Below are 20202 nucleotides of genomic sequence, written 5' to 3' on the forward strand. Positions count from 1 at the left end.
TTTAGTGTTTATGTAAACACTACATTAAGATTCACCAATCGGAATGAATTCAGTTAGATTGAAACAAAAGGTGTGCATGTAAACAATGAATGGCGACTGCAGAAAGCAAAAGCCGAATCCCGGACATTTTGGACGATCTCGATGGCCGGACATGTCCGGGAAAAGGAAGATGGTAACCCCTACTACTCAGCTTTCTCCTACTACTCAGCTTTCTCCACAGAACAAGAGCCTGCTAGCTTAGCTTCCAAAGAAAGACGGCTGACAGTGTGTACATTCTGTGAGTGAGATCCCACCCTCTATGGGCGGGTTGAACACATGCAGGACAGCTCCTCCTACTGGCTGTAGTCTTTAGCCTCCAACCAAAAAATCCTCTGATGATGCAAAATGATGATTTTTGCGTCATCGGAGGATTTTTTCCAGACAAAAAATATAGAAATCTCTTGTCTCAGAGGGATATGAGGGTGGAAAGCATGGTAATTCGAAAATACTACAGATTTTCTACTAATACAAAGCTTAATGCTAAATCCTGAAGTATCCCTTTAAAGTAAGGATTTGTTTTCTTTCCTGTTATTTTAAAGTATGCCTTGATGATGATGTTTGTTGCTAAGAAGTTTGATGCAGTTTATTTGTATGTATTTTAGAAGGACTCTTTATCGGTGACTGTAACACTGCATGTTGCGAACTAAATATGGATTTAAAGCCCAGAGGGATGTAAGCTTGGGGCGTTTGGCTTACTTATGACTGTTCCTGATTTGGAAGAGTCTGATGCATGAGAACTGTTATCGTTTGGAGTGAATTCATTGCAAATGGTTGGATTATTCATCAACTTTAGACATTGTTTGATGAACTATACCATCAGATAAGACTTGCACACATCAACTTTCAATTTATTGAATTGTGCAACCTAATGACCAATTCCTGTTAAGCACCACAAAGTTGATTTTCTTTTTCTTGTATTTACTTTTTGGGTGTTGACAATTATTTTTGTTTGCATGGGAATATAAAAAAGATAGAGTTAATTCATTTGGTGAGCATCTTTCATTCTTAAACAGCTATTGGGCAAACTGAATCCCCCTTTATTGCGTTGTATAACTTTGTTTTGCATTAAAAATATGAGACGGTTATAACACTGCAGGTGAACACACATCAACTCATGCTACATCTGCATGCTAACCACAGCAACAGCTCTGCTTTGAAATGCTTGAAATGCATGTGAGACTAAAGCTGAGACGTATTGTGGCACGGTACATGCAGTGTAATCACATCAAGAGATTCATTACAAGTGTCCCCTCAAGCTTCTCCAGCACAGAGATCCACACTCCACCTCCATCCATAAAACATGATCTTCCCTCAGAACATCACTCTTTACAACAGAGAAATGAGGGCATCTTAAGTCTCTCCGTCCAAATAACACCTATACAAGAGCCGCAAATCTCCTTCACTTGATCTGAAATGTTAGCGTCCTTCACTTAAAAATAAATATTTAGTTATGCTTTTTTTTTTTAGATGCAAAAGTTTGAGCATGAAAAGTCCCTCCAGCGGGAGTTCTTCTCTATATCAGTGTCAGTGTTTCTGAACTCCTGAAACGCCTCCATTGTAGTCTTGAGTTTCTTCCGGTAATGAACACTTCACAGTATTCCTCATTTAAATAATTCATACGCAGAATAAAGGGGCGGGGCCTGGTTGAGTTAGTTAGTAGTGTGTTAAACTGGCGGTTATGGTAAGGGCGGGACATTTCCCAAACACACTCGAAGCGCTCGACCAATCACAACACACTGCTCCAACCGACCAATCAGAGCACAGTGTGCTTTTCAGAAGGAGGGGCTTCATAGAGACAGGAGGTAAACAGGAGTGTGTTTCCGTACAACGCCGTAACTCGCTGCTTCACTACAATATAAGATGCATCGTTGAAGAAATCAACTAGCTAGTCACGACTGTTTCCCGAAACCGTAATGTCGCAAATTTGTCGTTCAACCATGTTAATGATGTCACGTAGGTGGTGGAGTAATAACTTATTTTAATGAATCTGTTTGAGATCGAATTAATGCGAGAAGTTTTGCTATAAATTACTGACATGACATCTGACGACTATTTCTCATTTTTCTCAGTTATTTTGCTTTATTTCCAGATTAAATCATAGGCTCGTTCTTACGCACTAGAACACGTTCACACATGCGTACTCTTCAAAAACGACACTTTAAATCTCTTGACAAACTAAAAGACGTAAATGACATTTGTATATAATAGAAATAAAATATATAGATTGTACTGAATGTAAGCTTGCTTAGAAACTAGGCTTCTAACCACAGGTCGAGATCAGTCGTTCCAAACACACAAAGCGATGCTTGAACAATGGTTTCAGGAAACACACCTCAGATCAGTTCTGACAGATTGAGAGGAGATGCCACAATGTCAAATATGTGTGTTTTTTTTAACATTCAAGAATGAAAACCTATTCTAGTAGAGCCCAAAAAACAACTCAAGACTTTGAAAAAGGACTTAATATGGCCTCTTTAAAAGGCAAGATGAATAACTCTAATTTGAAATATCTAATGCAGATTTCAATATCGCAGTGTATTTATCAACATCTGAGGCTGGATGCATGTCTGCAATATTTGTGTTTAATATAATATGATGGCATATCTCATTCCACAGATCTTGTCCTGCTCTCTGAGATTTGTCAGACAAAAGTGATGCAACACAGTCTTGATGTTTAATTTATTTAAATAAATGAGTCATGCACATCATTAATGGACAAATTGTGCTTCATTTCTTTGCCTCGGGGTCTCTGGGCTCCCATCAAAATAAATTAACCAAAAGAAATATACAAATGTCACAAAAAAAGCATACAGAGACACTTGTATCTTCATCTGCAGTGCACAGATTTGTTAAAAGGCATTTGTATGCCTAATGAAAGTGATGATGCACATATTTTACATAATCTTTAATTGCATTGAACAGATGTGTAACTCAAAATACTAATTTATATGTTATATACTTTTTATACTCCTGATTTATGCCTAGAGTTAAATATTTCATCTTGTTATAGTAGTAATAACATCTTTTTAGGGCTGTGAAATTCATTTGCAAAATTATTACTGCACTCCAATCCGTTCCTTTCCTTTCCAGCGGTGCGCTTTCACTCATCAAAAGGCCAAACTTAGCAAGCAATCCAGTAAAATAATGTAAAAAGTGACTTTTGTAAAAAGGGATGTGCTTGATATTAAAGTTACTAAAGCACGAAAGAGTCTTTCTTGACACGGATAAGCAAAGTGAACTTTGAGCTTCAGGTGTTTGTCTAAATGGTAAAATACACAAAAATATGCTCAAAATGCCGGGCTTGGCGAGTATTAATCCAGTCGATCATGTCTAAAGTGAACATAAACAGTTGAGAGAAAATGGACTGTGTATCAGTATATTGGATCCATGCATTCTGTCTTAAAGGGACAGCAGCCTAATAAACCTGCTTTCTGTGTCATTACTGAAACAAAATACAAAAAGAAAAATCACTTGACTTACTGACTTTTATAGCTTTAAACAGTGAAGACTATTCTGTTTTATTTTACATAACACTATTCAATTTGTGTAGTAGGCTGTTAGCTGAATACTTAAAGACTAAGAAAAATCTAATGTATTTGTCCTATTGTTTGTACTTTGCTTTTTTTTTTTGAATTACTGACTTTTTTGAGGACTTTTTTTTAAAATACTTTATTAGATTATTACATTAGATAGCCTAGTATTCGTCGAAATTGTTTTTTTAGAATTGTAAAAAATGTACCTGGTATCCAAAATATTTTAGATGTCCTTATGTCAAAGTTCAAAGCTCAAAGTTCACTTTGCTTATCCGTGTCAAGAAAGACTCTTTCGTGCTTTAGTAACTTTAATATTAAGCACATCCCTTTTTACAAAAGTCACTTTACATTATTCTACTGAATTGCTTGCTAAGTTTGGGCTTTTGATGAGTGAAAGCGCACCGCTGGAAAGGAAAGGAACGTATTGGAGTGCAGTAATAATTTTGCAAATGAATTGCACAGCCCTAAAAATATATTATTACTACTATAACGATGAAATATTTAACTCTAGGCATAAATCAGGAGTATAAAAAGTATATAACATATAAATTAGTATTTTGAGTTACACATCTGTTCAATGCAATTAAAGATTATGTAAAATATGTGCATCATCACTTTCATCATCCATGTTGAATTATTGTCATAAAAAAAAAACATTATGACATCTAATGAGGGCAGTGATTATAATAGAATTATGAGTAAGCATTAAGGTTTAAAATCTTAAGATGAATTATTAAAAATGCCTTTTAACAAATCTGTGCACTGCAGATGAAGATACAAGTGTCTCTGTATGCTTTTTTTGTGACATTTTTATATTTCTTTTGGTTAATTTATTGTGATGGGAGCCCAGAACCCAGAAAAAAAAAAAAAAATAATAATAACAATAACAATAATAATAATAATAATAATAATATTAATAATAATAATATATATATATATATATATATATATATATATATATATATATATATATATATATATATATATATATATATATATATATATATATATACAGTGAGGAAAATAAGTATTTGAACACCCTGCTATTTTGCAAGTTCTCCCACTTGGAAATCATGGAGGGGTCTGAAATTGTCATTGTAGGTGCATGTCCACTGTGAGAGACATAATCTTAAAAAAAAAAATCCAGAAATCACAATATATGATTTTTTAACTATTTATTTGTATGATACAGCTGCAAATAAGTATTTGAACACCTGTCAATCAGCTAGAATTCTGACCCTCAAAGGCCTGTTAGTCTGCCTTTAAAATGTCCACCTCCACTCCATTTATTATCCTAAATTAGATGCACCTGTTTGAGGTCGTTAGCTGCATAAAGACACCTGTCCACCCCATACAATCAGTAAGAATCCAACTACTAACATGGCCAAAGACCAAAGAGCTGTCCAAAGACACTAGAGACAAAATTGTACACCTCCACAAGGCTGGAAAGGGCTACGGGGAAATTGCCAAGCAGCTTGGTGAAAAAAGGTCCACTGTTGGAGCAATCATTAGAAAATGGAAGAAGCTAAACATGACTGTCAATCTCTCTCGGACTGGGGCTCCATGCAAGATCTCACCTCGTGGGGTCTCAATGATCCTAAGAAAGGTGAGAAATCAGCCCAGAACTACACGGGAGGAGCTGGTCAATGACCTGAAAAGAGCTGGGATCACCGTTTCCAAGGTTACTGTTGGTAATACACTAAGACGTCATGGTTTGAAATCATCCATGGCACGGAAGGTTCCCCTGCTTAAACCAGCACATGTCAAGGCCCGTCTTAAGTTTGCCAATGACCATTTGGATGATCCAGAGGAGTCATGGGAGAAAGTCATGTGGTCAGATGAGGCCAAAATAGAACTTTTTGGTCATAATTCCACTAAACGTGTTTGGAGGAAGAAGAATGATGAGTACCATCCCAAGAACACCATCCCTACTGTGAAGCATGGGGGTGGTAGCATCATGCTTTGGGGGTGTTTTTCTGCACATGGGACAGGGCGACTGCACTGTATTAAAGGGACACTTCACCCATTTGCATTAAGCTTTGCATTATTAGAAACCCAGTCATACTATTGAATGGTCATGCAACATTTTTTCATTTTCCCCCGAGACGAGAGAAATCTGTATTTACCTCTTTACACTTCCTCCTACAATGACGCAAAAATCGTCATTTTGCGTCATTGTAGGAGGAAGTGTATGAGGGGGGGATTTCTGTTAAGACTATAAGCACTAGATCCACCCTTTCAAACCCGCCCATAGGGGGTTGGACCTAATGCGCTAACAGACCTATTACAGATCAGTGCGAGTGCGTTTGATTTCAACGGCAGAAACCTGCAGAAAACAGGGACGAAGAAAGCTGAGTAGTAGGGGTTACCATACTCTATTTCCCGGACATGTCCGGCCGTCGAGATCGACAAAAATGTCCGGGATTCAGCTTTTGCTTTCTGCGGTCGCCATCCATTGTTTACATGCTCACCTTTTGTTTCAATCTAACTGAATTCACCCCGATTGGTGAATCTGAATGTAATGTTTACATGAATGCTAAACAAGTGATCAGTTGATTTGCGTTTTAACATTGCTAAGAAAATACCCGCACCTCCGTGAGAGATAGCCCATGAGACCGGTGCATCTCACAGGCGCGCTCATCAGTAATCACAGTAATACAGGGAGCAGGACGAGGCTAGCGCCGCGGGAGAAAGACGCGAGGCCGGTGGTGTGATCGGTTGAAAGACGCGAGGCCGGTGGTGTGATCGGTTGAAAGACGCGAGGCCGGTGGCGTGATCGGTTGATGTGTGTTTTACCATTGCTAAGAAAATACCTGCTCCTCCGTGCGAGATACGAGAACAGTGCCTCACAGGTGTCGGTCGTCCTCGTCAGTAATCACTGAATCACTCGCGCCGTTCTCCCGCGCCCCTCAGCCTCGTCCTGCTCGCCACAGTAAACATGATGAATGGCGACTGTAGAACGCAAAAGCCGAATCCCGGACATTTTGGGCAAACTCGTCACGGAGACTCACTCGTAGCCTAGCCTTGCCTTGATGTTTTTGTTTTCAACTGCGCTGTCTTCCCGGTAGGCGTGGCTTGGGAGTGGCCTTGTAGGGCAGCGAAGCAAGTGCATTCTGGGAGTTGTTGTCTTTCATCCACATAAGCCAAAAATACATTTTCTGGCTTTTCTCAGTCTAGAAAGCTCCAAATTCAAAAATAATTTCACATTTCTTCTACATAAATGACCCACTTTCAATACACATTCATGTCTCCACGGGTGAAATGACCCTTTAAGGAGAGGATGACCGGGGCCATGTATTGCGAGATTTTGGGGAACAACCTCCTTCCCTCAGTTAGAGCATTGAAGATGGGTCGAGGCTGGGTCTTAATGACCCGAAGCACACAGCCAGGATAACCAAGGAGTGGCTCTGTAAGAAGCATATCAAGGTTCTGGCGTGGCCTAGCCAGTCTCCAGACCTAAACCCAATAGAGAATCTTTGGAGGGAGCTCAAACTCCGTGTTTCTCAGCGACAGCCCAGAAACCTGACTGATCTAGAGAAGATCTGTGTGGAGGAGTGGGCCAAAATCCCTCCTGCAGTGTGTGCAAACCTGGTGAAAAACTACAGGAAACCTTTGACCTCTGTAATTGCAAACAAAGGCTACTGTACCAAATATTAACATTGATTTTCTCAGGTGTTCAAATACTTATTTGCAGGTGTATCACACAAATAAATAGTTAAAAAATCATACATTGTGATTTCTGGACATTTTTTTTTAGATTATGTGTCTCACAGTGGACATGCACCTACGATGACAATTTCAGACCTCTCTGTGATTTCTAAGTGGGAGAACTTGCAAAATAGCAGGGTGTTCAAATACTTATTTTCCTCACTGTACATATACATATGTTCTGCTGCCATATTTTTACTATAGCCTCATCACACACAAAAATACGAATTACTAAAAAAACTGTTTACATTAAATATAACTTTTTTTTGGTTACACTTTATTACACTTTAAGGTGTCCGTGTTATAGTGTAATTATACATTTAAGTACTGAGTATTAATAATTAACTACATGTACTTATATAGAGTTAGGATTAGGGTTAGTTGCATATAATTATGCATAATTTACTGTTATTACTATAGTAACAACATATATATGAAACAATGACACTGACATAAATAAAGTGTTACCCTTTTTTCTACAAAAAATACAGATTATAATGATAACAGTGTATTTATGTAAAAAAGATCTAATGTAATAATAATGCATGTAATGCATGCAAAAAACAAACAAAAAAACATTAAATTTAATATAAGACACATAAGATGCATGACAACACAGCGGCACTAAACAGCCCAAAAATCTCACACCCATCAGACATACGGAGTCCTGAAATGAATCTAAAGCACCGACAGCAGGAGAACTTTGGATCTTCTAAAGTAATGCCTTCAAATGCACATTAAACTACAGTCACAATGTTGTCATATCCCACTGCCACATGTCATACATGACTGATGGAATTGATGGACAAGATCAATATGAGGAATTACAACGTCTCTTTCACACATTGAACACAATAACAAAGTGCCTGGTAATCAAATACACACTTCCGGAGTTGTTATGGATTTCAAGTGTGCATTTGTGTTTAATTGAGTAGTGGGATGCACAGTCATACTAGTGGCTTCATGCATGCACTAGAAGATTAGAGAGCACACTTGATTATACACAAGAGACATGACTGACAATAACTGACCAATTTATGACCGTTTCATCTGTGTTCCTCACCGACGACAAACCAATGGGGAACAGAGGAGAGGTCCAGTGCAATTTCACCCATTCCTAAAAGAACAATTATAATTTTATTTTCCTGAGTGTAATCTATACATTTAATCAGGGATGGTTTCCTTTCAAAGGGCCATCTGTTTGCCTTCAGATTAGGTATTTTATGCTTTGTTCGATGCATTGAACATTCCCAGTAAGATTCCCACAGTGCTAACAAAACCTCCAATCAAATGTAATGATGCTGACCATATTTCACAAGGTTTTTCCATGCGTTCAATTGCACTTTACTTAATGAAACTGCAGGCAACATATGAAAATCAGCCCAGTGTTTTCCCAAAGGACACACACACACACACACACCTATGATCTTCATGCTTAAACTAATAATGTCTATGCATGTAGTGAACGCCAATGGATTCATGTATGTTATTAGACAACATCATTCCCACACTGCTCTCTCAGAAAACTGTGTGGATATGAAAAACGCATGCCTTGTGTCAATGAATCACATGCGTGTTATTTTTTAGACTTTACATGTGAAAAAATTTAGGAAAAAAAAAAATGAAAAAATTCAAACCTGGCAGTAAGTATTTATCATTTTAAATTTAGACTTCAATTTTAAATAAATGCTGCTCTTTTGAACTTTCTATTCATCAAAGAATCCTGAAAAAAAAAAAAAAATCAGTTTCCACCAATCATCATATTAGATATTTCTGGAGGATCATGTGACACTGAAGAGTAATGATGCTGAAAATTCAGCTTTGATCACAGGAATAAATTACAGTTTAACATAAATTTACATAGAAAACAGCTATTTTACATTATAATAATATATCACAAATTCACAATATTACTGTTTTTACTGTATTTTGATCAAATAGATGCAGCCTTGGTGAGCAGAAGAGACTCATTTTAAACATTAAAAAGCCCAAACCCTTGAGTCTGCTGTGATCTTGATGGAATGCAGCAGAAAGAGAACGGAGAGCATTTTGGGAGATGACATTCATGCATGCATGCATTTAACCTGAGATCTGAATCTTGTCGTAATTCTAGTTCAGGACGAAGCATGTGACTGCTGCAGACATTAGCTTGCTCAAAGAATAGATGTGGAATGAAGAAGAGTTAACATGAGTGGATGTAAAAGTGAGTGGCTTTAGAGCTGAAACACACTCTAGTAGTGACGCACAGAAACACTGAGACTACACTGAACTCCACTTAAATCCACTAAACCTGAAACGGTTAAATGATTCAGAAGAGTGTCCAAGAAAATTAAACAAAAAAAAACTTTTTAAAATATGACACATGGGCAGGTTCACGTTTTTATGTTGGTTTATGTTTTTTTTTTTTACCATTTTATAGAAAAGCTTTAATTTAATGACCCTGAAAATGTCATGTTGTGTACTCAGGTGGAAAAAAGTCAACAAGAAGAACAGGAATGACCCATTTAAGCTAACTATTTATATCTTTCCATAGTGTTTAACTTTGTTTGACAGCCAATATACTGTATGTGACCCCATTATAAAATTAATTGTGAAACTATTTGCTTTAAAGTCCCCGTGAACCGGAAGTTGCAAACGACTTTTCTCCAGTGTTATGACGTATTTCCCAGTGAAAAGGAATATTGAACAGAGGGCAGGGTTTTACTCTAGCGCTCCTCCTCTCCATCTCTGCTCATAACAGACTAACGGTTTGAGGGGAGTGGTTAAGCGTTGCCCAAACCAATTCCTCAAACCTACGTCATCAGAGAAGGTCCTCCAATGCAGAGGGGAGGGGCATTTTAAGATTTTGATTAAAGATTACCATGGTAAAAATTTTTTTTTTTTTATATTTTCTTGCACGGATTAATTGTTCACCACAAGACTAGTAATTATGCGCTAACAAAGTAAATAGGGTCAATTTTGATTTCATGGGGACTTTAAAGTCGGCATGAAGTGGAAGTTGCGCTCATCTTTTCTTCCTTATTAATTGTGATGTATATCCGATTGAAACGCTTCTTGAACAAGAACAAATGTGGGCGGGGCTTGATTGTGTCTGTGGGGAATTGATTGGATGGTTGTGGTTTGCTATTGGCTGATCTCATGTGAGTGACAGGATGCCCCGCCCACATCATCAGAGAAGAGAAGAGATGCTGCAAGAGGAACTTATTCTGATTCAAGATTACCAGGAACAATAATGATGTGCATGGATAAATCATTTTTAATAAAAACTGCAATATTGCATTAAAAAAAAAACAGGAGATATTATGGTGACTTTAAGCATTGGTAAACCCTGAAATGTGCCATCATAAGTAGTCTAGGTCTTCTCAGACACATTCTCCACATATGACTGTTTCGCAGGATTGCAGCTGCTCTCCGTTCCACTCGACACTCTCACCGAAAATGACTTGTGACGTTAGTGTGGAACTTTTTTTCCTGTGCTTGACTTCAGCTGCTATCAGTCTGCACAGAGTCAGGATAAGCGGCCAGCCTTCGAGGGGCAAACGTGTCTTTACCTGCTACACTCCATGTGAGAAATTCTTATTTCATGATGAGAAATTTTATTTCAAAATAACGATATATATCACGATATAGTTATTTTGTGTTATTTTATCTCATTTCTGTTATTAAAAATAAGAAAAAATAAGCAAATGGGACAAATGGAATATAACAAAAATATGAATTAAACAATTAAGTTTTTCAGGTACAATAGGTTTATTTAACATGTAGTTAGAATTAGCACAGAAATTGAATGAATAAAATGATGCATAGTCTTCACTGTATTAATTAAATATAAATGTATTCTTATTAAAGCTAGTCAGTCAAGAGCAGAAAGTAATTTTGTCTTGTTTGCTTCACATTAATGGCACAGAACAGCAGGTTTATTAGGCTGCTGTCACTTTAAGACCAAACACACGGATCATTACGGTTCACACCCAACTCTTTACTTTCACTTAAGATATAACCGGTTGTGTTTACATGAATTCTCCACATGATGGACATTTTGACATAATTGCAACCATTCAAGCACAATAGGACGTGGAAGAGAACAGAATTCGCGATCGCATGCTGAGAGACGTGGCTTACACTTTTTAACGAGTTCCTTTTCAGGATATATTGCACTTGTAACTATTTTTTATATTGTGCTTATATCTCTTTTTAACATCAAGCATGTCCCACTCTTTATATTCTCATTTATGCATTTCATGATTCTGAAGTGTCAATAGTGCTATATTTTACACACTGCCATTTACACAATATATCAAAATCTCTAACGATAGACATTTTATGCTTCGGTCACGATAACAAAATACCGCCCAGCCCTAACAAAATTATTTTTTGTTTTATTGTAAAAGCTGTTAAAATGCTGTTGGTTACATTTAAATGCATTTTTAAAGGATTAGTTCACCTCAAAATGAAAATTTCCTGATAATTTACTCACCCCAATGCCATCCAAGATGTTCATGTCTATCTTTCTTCAGTGGAAAAGAAATTAAGTTTTTTGAGGAAAACATTTCAGGATTTTTCGAGATGGTCCTCACTGCAGAACACGAAATCCAGGGGGAGGAGTTGGATCCAGATCCAACTCCTCCCACCTTACATATACCTAAACCTGCCCATCTCCACCCCCTGATCCCTAAACCCACCCCTAAACCTACCAATCTCCACCCCTTAGATCTGGATCCAACTCCGCCCCCTGGATCTTGTGTACTGCAATGAGGTGCTACTGGATTTTTCCCCACACAATGGACTTCAATGGTAACCAAATTGTTGAAGTCCAAATCAATGCAGTTTCAAAGGGCTCTGCACAAGCCCAGCTGAGGAATAAAGTTTTATCTAGTGAAACGATCGGTCATTTTCAAAAAATAAAAAAAATAAATTACTTTTTAACCACAAATGCCCGTCTTGTACCATCTCTGAGATGAGCCATGCGTATTACGTCATCACGTTGGAAAGGTCACAAAAAATAATAATAATAATAATAATAATAATAATAAATTTTAAAAAAGTTGTTGGACAATTTCAAGTTGGAGGAGAAAATGAGAGGACATTTTTCGCCCCTTCACTTACTTTTTGAACCGAAGTACACAGACAAATAACTTAGATAGATGACGTGACGCGTGACATTTCCAACGTGATGACATAATGCCTGACGCGTCGCAGACCAGCACAAGACGAACAATTGTGGTTAAAAAGTATATACATTTTTATTTTTTTTAGAAAATGACCGAACGTTTCGCTAGATAAGACCCTATTCCTCTCAGCTGGGATCGTGCAGAGCCCTTTGAAACGGCATTGATTTGGACTTCAACAATTTGGTTACCGTTGAAGTCCATTGTATGGAGAAAAATCTTGAAATGTTTTCCTCAAAAAACTTAATTTCTTTTCCACTGAAGAAAGAAAGACATGAACAACTTGGATGGCATTAGGGTGAGTAAATTATCAGGAAATTTTTATTTTGAGGTGAACTAATCCTTTAAGCTAATTAGATATTTTCAAAAATCACGCAAGACTGATCTAGTCTGAATGGAGTCTGTACGGTAAGTGGTTCAGGATGAATTAATTGCACATTTTTACAGAACGTACTGTATGAGGAACATCAACAGAGCGCTGCACTGCAGACACTGTAATTACGTCCTGAGAGAAGAAGCTTTAGAGGATGACAGAGGTTACGGCAGGCCTTCGATGAAGACAAAACACACTCATCAGACGCGTACCAGTGTGTGTTCTGCTGTCTTCAGTCCAGTGACATTTAGCAATTTAGTTCCGCAGACATTTGACCTCTGCACTGTGAATAAAAGTCTGCAGATGTTTTAACAGTCTTCTCCATTGTAGCAATGGTAATAAAAGGCTCAAGTTAATGGTAGCCTATAACTAGGACATCAAAATACAAAAAAAAAGCCTGTGTTTAAGATTTAATTGCACATAAAATTTCCAGAGTTAATGGATAAACTAAATATGATGGATTTTGATTGGTAACACTTTACAATACGGTTCCATTAGTTCATGTTGATACATTAGCCAACTTTAACTAACAATGAGCAATACATTTGTTACGGAATTTATTAATCTTTGTTTTTGTTGGTTAATAATAATACAACATTTCATTGTTAGTTCATGTTATTTCAGGTCCATTAAATAATATTAAGCGATATCTTTTGATGAAGTCAACGACGACCAACAAAGACTGAAAAGCAGGGGAATAAATAAACTGAGGAGATAACAAGAGACAGGTGGAGATGATTAATCGTCATAGAAACAAACAATGGTAGCCATGGCAACAAACAAGGATAATTATGGGAACAAACAACGCAGCAATGGAAACAACGGAAACAGGAACAAATGACAGGGGATGAAACACTGAAACAAGGAGACCAGGAAATCCACTTCAAAATAAAAGTCCCACAACACAAAACCGGGAAAACAAGACAGACCGAACCTTTTCAGGGGGTCTCGTCCACTTCCAAACGAACTCTGGTGCGGTTCGACTGAAATATGAAGGCAACACGGACCAAAGACATCTAAATGATCCAAAAACAGGATGTGATGTCACAAGATGCGACCCTAAAAAGCACAGAATCGCGATAGTCGAGATGTTGCCCGTTATAGTTCAGTTCAGGCGTCAGAACCGCGTCTCCTCACAGCAGATCTGCGTTTGTGTGTAACGGAGGAATTACTGGCGCCGTTTTGACTCTTTTACACATTTCATAAGCTCTTTGCTTATGTGATTTGTGATTCTCAGCTGGTAAAAAACACCATGTACAAACATGCAATGAGCGGTTTGGTAAGTTTCGTCCATATAGTTATACAGCACTTATTGAAGACATTTGTTTTGTATCTTTAGGTTCGGTGTTAAAAATGAACACTAAGCAAACCAGGACTAAATGTATCATTTAGAGCAAACTAACCAAAAGAACCAAACAAGTTTATTAGTTGATGTTAAAACTGTGTAATTCAAAATGGATGGAAATTTTCTATGCAATTCAAATACATAAATCTTAAATGCAGGTTCTCTTTGCTTCAGTAGAAAAACAGACCTCTGGGAGAGAAAGCAAGCAGAAAAGGATGCAAGAAACAGCGAGACTCCACAAAGCCTGCTGGGTTTGACCGCTGCTTAAGAACCAGCAAAGAAACCTAATGAAACCAACGGAGGAATCAGGCAAGCAGAGCCTGTGCCATCAGAGAGCAGAAACACTCAACTCAACCTTATCAAACATCCAGACTCCAGCAAAAACAGTAAATCCACATGTGTTGTTATATTCCCCCAAAGTGCACTTTCAGAGCTTCATTAACATGTCAGTAAACCTTGTGGCTTTACAAACAAGATCTGAGGTTAGAAGAGCTCGGACATCCAGAACCTCCAAACGTCTCTTTCTGATCCTAATAGCACATCCCAGGATCCTTCAAGGACAGATTCCTCTTTTTCATTCTCTTTGGAGTGCTTTCTTTCTTTGATGTGACAAAGCAGAAGATGAAAGCTCCTGCTAATAAGGAGGTAGTGAGCAGCTCATGTGCTGTTTTCACACACGCTGCAAAGCTGACAAGACATGAACACTGAACACTTTATTGGAGAAAGTAATGGGTGGTCAACTCTGGTTCAGTCGTGGTCGACGGGTCGTAATGTTGATGTTATTAAAGGAATAGTTTCAAAGTCTAAGGAAGCGTTCGATGAAATTGGCTCTCAACTGAAAGTAAAGTAAAGTAAAACACCAGGAGGGCCGCAAGATAACTTCAACTTATTTAAATGCAGTTATTAAAGTATTATATGTATTTTATGTTGTTTGTCATCAGGCTTTATGGCTTATATAATACAAAAATGGAGGAAAAAACAGCTCAAACTGAGCAAAAATATGTAATTTGCTGCAGATGCTGATATTTATATGGACAAAAAGTGATGAAATTCAGATGCATGTAATGTCAGTATCTGCCAATAATATCTTTGTCTTAGTAAGTTGATATTTAAATGCTTAATTTCATAATCAAAGCTTTAAAACATAATGTAATGCAATACAATGATGATTGAGAGATTATGATTGATTGAGGATGATGATAATATTTGATTCTCTTAATAAAAAAATAAAAAAATGAAAGGCTAATCAAGTAAACAAAAAAATGGATGCTTTTTACATTTGCCTATTTTTATTTTGGCTGTATAGCCACAGTGACTGGTGTACGTTTTTATATACTTTCCTTTGTAGTCTCTTGAGCACCAGTCCTAGATGCTGAATGAAAATGCACAGGCAATTCCAGTCAGAATCATCTTTCAGAGAAGAAAATTGCAATAAATTGCATTAAAGCACTTTAAAACCGTGGACTACAATGAAAACTGTCCGCTGACAACAGAGAGAACGCATTTAAACTGATGTTCATTGATGGTTCATTTACTGACTTTGCTAAGACATACGTCCTGCAATTTTGAGGCTGCACACTGTGGAAATAAACATCCAGAATGAGTCAAGCTGCCTTTCCAATGGCTTTTAAAATGCATGAAATCCTAATGATGCTGTGGGACGCCAGCATGGATATTCATATATGGCCTTTTGTAGAAGTGAACAGATCAACTGAGGTTTTAGACTTTTAGGTTTATAGGTCAAGTCTCTATACTAATGTAAGTGTGGACAGTAAAAAAAGAAAAATAAAGTGCAGGCCATTACATTTTAACCTTTCAAAAAGCTCTAATGCACTGCTAATGTCACTCAAGAGAACTAACTATGCTTTTGACACCTTTTTGGGGGAATTTTCTGAAGCTACGGTGCCAAATGAAGGGACGTAAAGGTACAAAAACGATTCGTGCTTCTATCACACTGACCTTATCAAATCGGCCAACAGCACTTTAGATCATCAGAGAGCGGAGGGGAAAAGGTCAACTCATCATCATGTCATGAGAGGAACCGAATGCAACGGCACAGAGACACTGAACTGATCCGTGCTGTAACCGAGACCGCTCGCCCTCAATGACAGACCCGGATAGACAAGGCTGTGAATAGTGAAAAGGTGAAAATGAGCCACAGTAATGAGGGGAAAGCAGCATAACATGTCGTGACAGGTGACACTTTCTGAACCTCAGCTTGCAGACGCCAGGGTTCGGCAAAAATCAATTATTATTATTTATTTTGTTTCTGTTCAGTTCATTAATTTGAATTGAATTCCTGTATATTTCATTCAAATTCGTGATATAGCAAAATATAATATAAATTGTAAAAGTGTATATAAGACAAAACACTTATGAAATTATTAGATATTAATTTTTAAATATTAATAATGCATATACCGTTCAAAAGTTTGGGGTTGGTATGATTTTTTTTCATGTTTTTGAAAGAAATATCTTCTGCTTTTCCAGGCTGCATTAATTTGATTAAAAATAAAGTAAAATCAAGAATATTGTGCAATATTATTATAATTTGGAATAACTGTTTTCTATGTGGATTTATAGTTAAATGTAATTTACTCCTGTGATCAAAGCTGAATTTTCAGCATCATTACTCCAGTCTTCAGTGTCACATGATCCTTCAGAAATCACGGAGTGTAACAGCGCAGCGCTTCTGGGTTCTCCGTCAGAACGTAGGTTCCCTATTGGACGACGCTGGTCATGTGTGTGATGCGTGTGATGCTGGCCAATAGCGAGCCTCCGTTCTGACGTATAACCCAGAAGCGCTGCGCTGTTACACTACGTGAACTCACTCAGAGGAACACAGAAGAAAATTAATAGTTGAATAAAGTCGTTATTTTAGTTGTTTTTGCGCACAGAAAGTATTCTCGTCGCTTGATAAACTTAAGGTTGAGCCACTGTAGTCACTTGGACTATTTTAAACATTGTCTTTACTAACTTTCTGGGCCGGCAAGTTTCAATTACCTAGAAGCCTATAGAGGAGTGATCCAGCTCTCAGATTTAACCAAAAATATCTTAATTTGTGTTCTGAAGATGAACGAAAGTCTTACAGGGTTGGAACAACATGAGGGAGAGTAATTACTGACAGAACTTTCATTTCTGGGTGAACAAACCCCATACCTTCCTCTTAACCACGGCGCTCTATTGATCTCGTCTCATTCTGACGATTCATTCTGAAAAATGCTTGTCCATTTATTGAAGAGTCTGCTGGAAAGCTCAAAAAATCTAATTCAGGCTGAAAAGAACAAGCAATGAGTCACTGTGTAATTTAGTGAGGAAAACATCTGATGTCTTTCACATATTGACTCAAAACACACTCTTGAATTCACAGCTGGTGGTTTTCCTGAGGCTGTCCATCGGCAGTCAAGACTTCTGAGAGAATGTGCCTGATTTTAGGGGTTTTAGATGGGACATTGAGGACAGCTGGGGTCATAGTATGAACACACACACACACACACACACACACACACACACAGACTGCCGTCAGAGCTCATACCTGTCATCTATATTCACCTCACTCATGCTGCTCGTCGCTCAGGAACGAAGAAAGAGATCAGCGCTGGAATGATTAACAAACAGATCCGAGGGACGCCTGGCCGATTGAGACGTGATCAAGTGCTGCCGAAAGCGCTCGTGATAAAGAGGAAAATAAAGGCAGCATGGTACAAATGCAAAGGAGAAAGAGTAGATGAAAAGCGCTGGAGGCAAGAGACTTCATAAAACCAGCACATTTTGAGCAGAGAGAGGGAAACGAGAAACAATCATTCTCCATTTTCTGAATGCAGATTTCATTTTGATACGACCAATATTAAAGTCAGCATGAAATCAAAACTGATCATTCTTAATGTTTTTTTTTTTTTTAAGGGGACATATTATACCCGTTTTTACAAGTTAAATAAGTCTCTGATGCCCCAAGTGTGTGTATGTGAAGTTTTAGCACAAAATACCACAGATCATTTTTATAGCATGTTAAAATTGCCACTTTTTGGCAGTAGCACCTCAATGCAGTACACGAGATCCAGGGGGCGGAGCTGGATCCAGATATAAGGGGTGGAGATTGGTAGGTTTAGGGGTGGGTTTAGGGATTAAGGGGTGGAGATTGGTAGGTTTAGGGGTGGGTTTAGGGATTAAGGGGTGGAGATGGGTAGGTTTAGGTATACGTAAGGTGGGAGGAGTTGGATCTGGATCCGACTCCTCCCCGTGGATTTCATGTTCTGCAGTGAGGACCATCTCCGTTTTGGGGAAAAAGGTGCAATTTTTGTGTGTCCCTTTAAATGCAAATGAGCTGCTGTTCCCCGCCCCCTTTCAAAAAAAGGGTGGGGCTTCAAGAGTTCATACCGGCAACAACACAGGGCAATCTCACACACTGAAAATGTCAGAAACTCTCAGTAATGGTGTTCAGATCAAACCCGAGTCAGACAATGCCCACAGAGTAGTTTAGTTTAATTACGGTTATAATACTTTTTATCCACTATTACTGTACGTTCACACCGCCGCCTGTTGTTACAAGCCTGTTGTAGCGGACCCCATCCGAATTATGGACAAAACTTTACTGATGAGTTTTATGAAGTTTATTGTACATCACACAAAAGATGAAGCGTCCGTTTCACACAGTAAGAGCTGAATAAACACAGTATAAGAAGTGCACATTAAAGTCTTATCCATAAACTCTCTCTCTCCCTTGCTTTATCATCAACATAGTACACAGCAAATTATAGCAAACACTCGATACAACTAACAGTGAACAAATATATACACACCTTATGCCTTTTCGGGGGTGCTTAATAAACTGGTAACCTTTATATCTGTAAAACAACTCAGATGAACTGTAGAAAGCGCATGCTCTCTCTATCATTACTGTCGTGACCAGTATCGCTCTGGAGTTAGCAAGCTCAATAGCAACCATGCATTATCAAACATTTAATGTTAATTTTTGTCGCTCTGTCAGCATTGCGAGGAAACACCTGTATTTTTGCGCCGTGCAACGGAACATAAGCTTCTCATGTTTCAATATGGTGTTAAATCACACTTTGAAGCGCCTCTCGTAGGAAAAGGTCACATGCAGATATGAATAATTATAAGACAGTGGTTTCTCATAGGATTAGGCCACAGAGGCTCATGAATAACTGTGAGTCCCTGTTGACTTCAAACCCGGAAGAAAAGCGGCACACAAAAAAAACCTAAATAAACATATTCCTCTTGAAATAAATATTGATGGATTGTATATCTTCTATCATTAAAAAGAGACATAACTTATGATTCGGCAAACACTTCACAATAACGTTCATTAGTTATCATTAGTTAACATGAACTAAGAATGAACTGCACTTCTTCAGCATTTATTAATCTTAGTTCATATCAATTTCAACATTTACTATTACGTTATTAAAATCAAATTTGTTAACATTAGTTAATGCACTGTGAACTAACATGAACAAACAATGAACGGCTGTATTTTTATTAACCAACATTAACAAAGATTAATAAATACTGTAACAATACAGTGTCCTTGTTACATATGTTTCATGTACTTACCATAGTAATAACAGTAAATTATGCATAATTACATGCAACTAACCCTCAACCAAACCCTAATCCTACCCTATCCCTATAGTAAGCACATGTGGTTAATTAATATTACTCAGTGCTTAAATATATAATTACACTGTAACAATGACACCTTAAAATAAAGTGTAACTCAAATGTATTCCTCAATGTTAGTTCATGTTAGTTAATACATTAACTAATGAACCTTATAGTAAAGTGTTACCAATGATTCTTTACTGCCTTAAAAAATGTTATATAGAAAGGGTCATGTGGACTTGAGTAATAATGTAAGTAATGATGAGAGGAAAGACTCACCGGGAATGTTGTGAATGGTGATGGCCAGGATCAGCAGAACGACTCGCCGCCAGCTGCTTCCTGATTGGCTTGTCGGATCCTGTGGTTTCGTACTCACTTCCTGTTCCTCTGTATGGCTGGTGTTGGGACCCCGAC

The 20202-nt window shown here is 37.7% G+C and overlaps 1 protein-coding gene across 1 annotated transcript in view; it reads right to left on the bottom strand.

The window, feature by feature from the left end:
• Nucleotides 1-20202, bottom strand: part of slc39a11 (solute carrier family 39, member 11) — a 147858-nt gene that overhangs the window by 32008 nt on the left and 95648 nt on the right. Inside the window, exon 6 of the mRNA XM_081392232.1 lies at nucleotides 20068-20202. This exon is cut by the window's right edge and continues 33 nt beyond it. Coding sequence (XP_081248358.1) covers nucleotides 20068-20202 — 135 coding nt within the window. The remainder of the gene's footprint in view (nucleotides 1-20067) is intronic.

Source organism: Scardinius erythrophthalmus (genome assembly GCF_964197995.2).
Source record: "Scardinius erythrophthalmus genome assembly, chromosome: 18".
NCBI lineage: Eukaryota > Metazoa > Chordata > Actinopteri > Cypriniformes > Leuciscidae > Scardinius > Scardinius erythrophthalmus.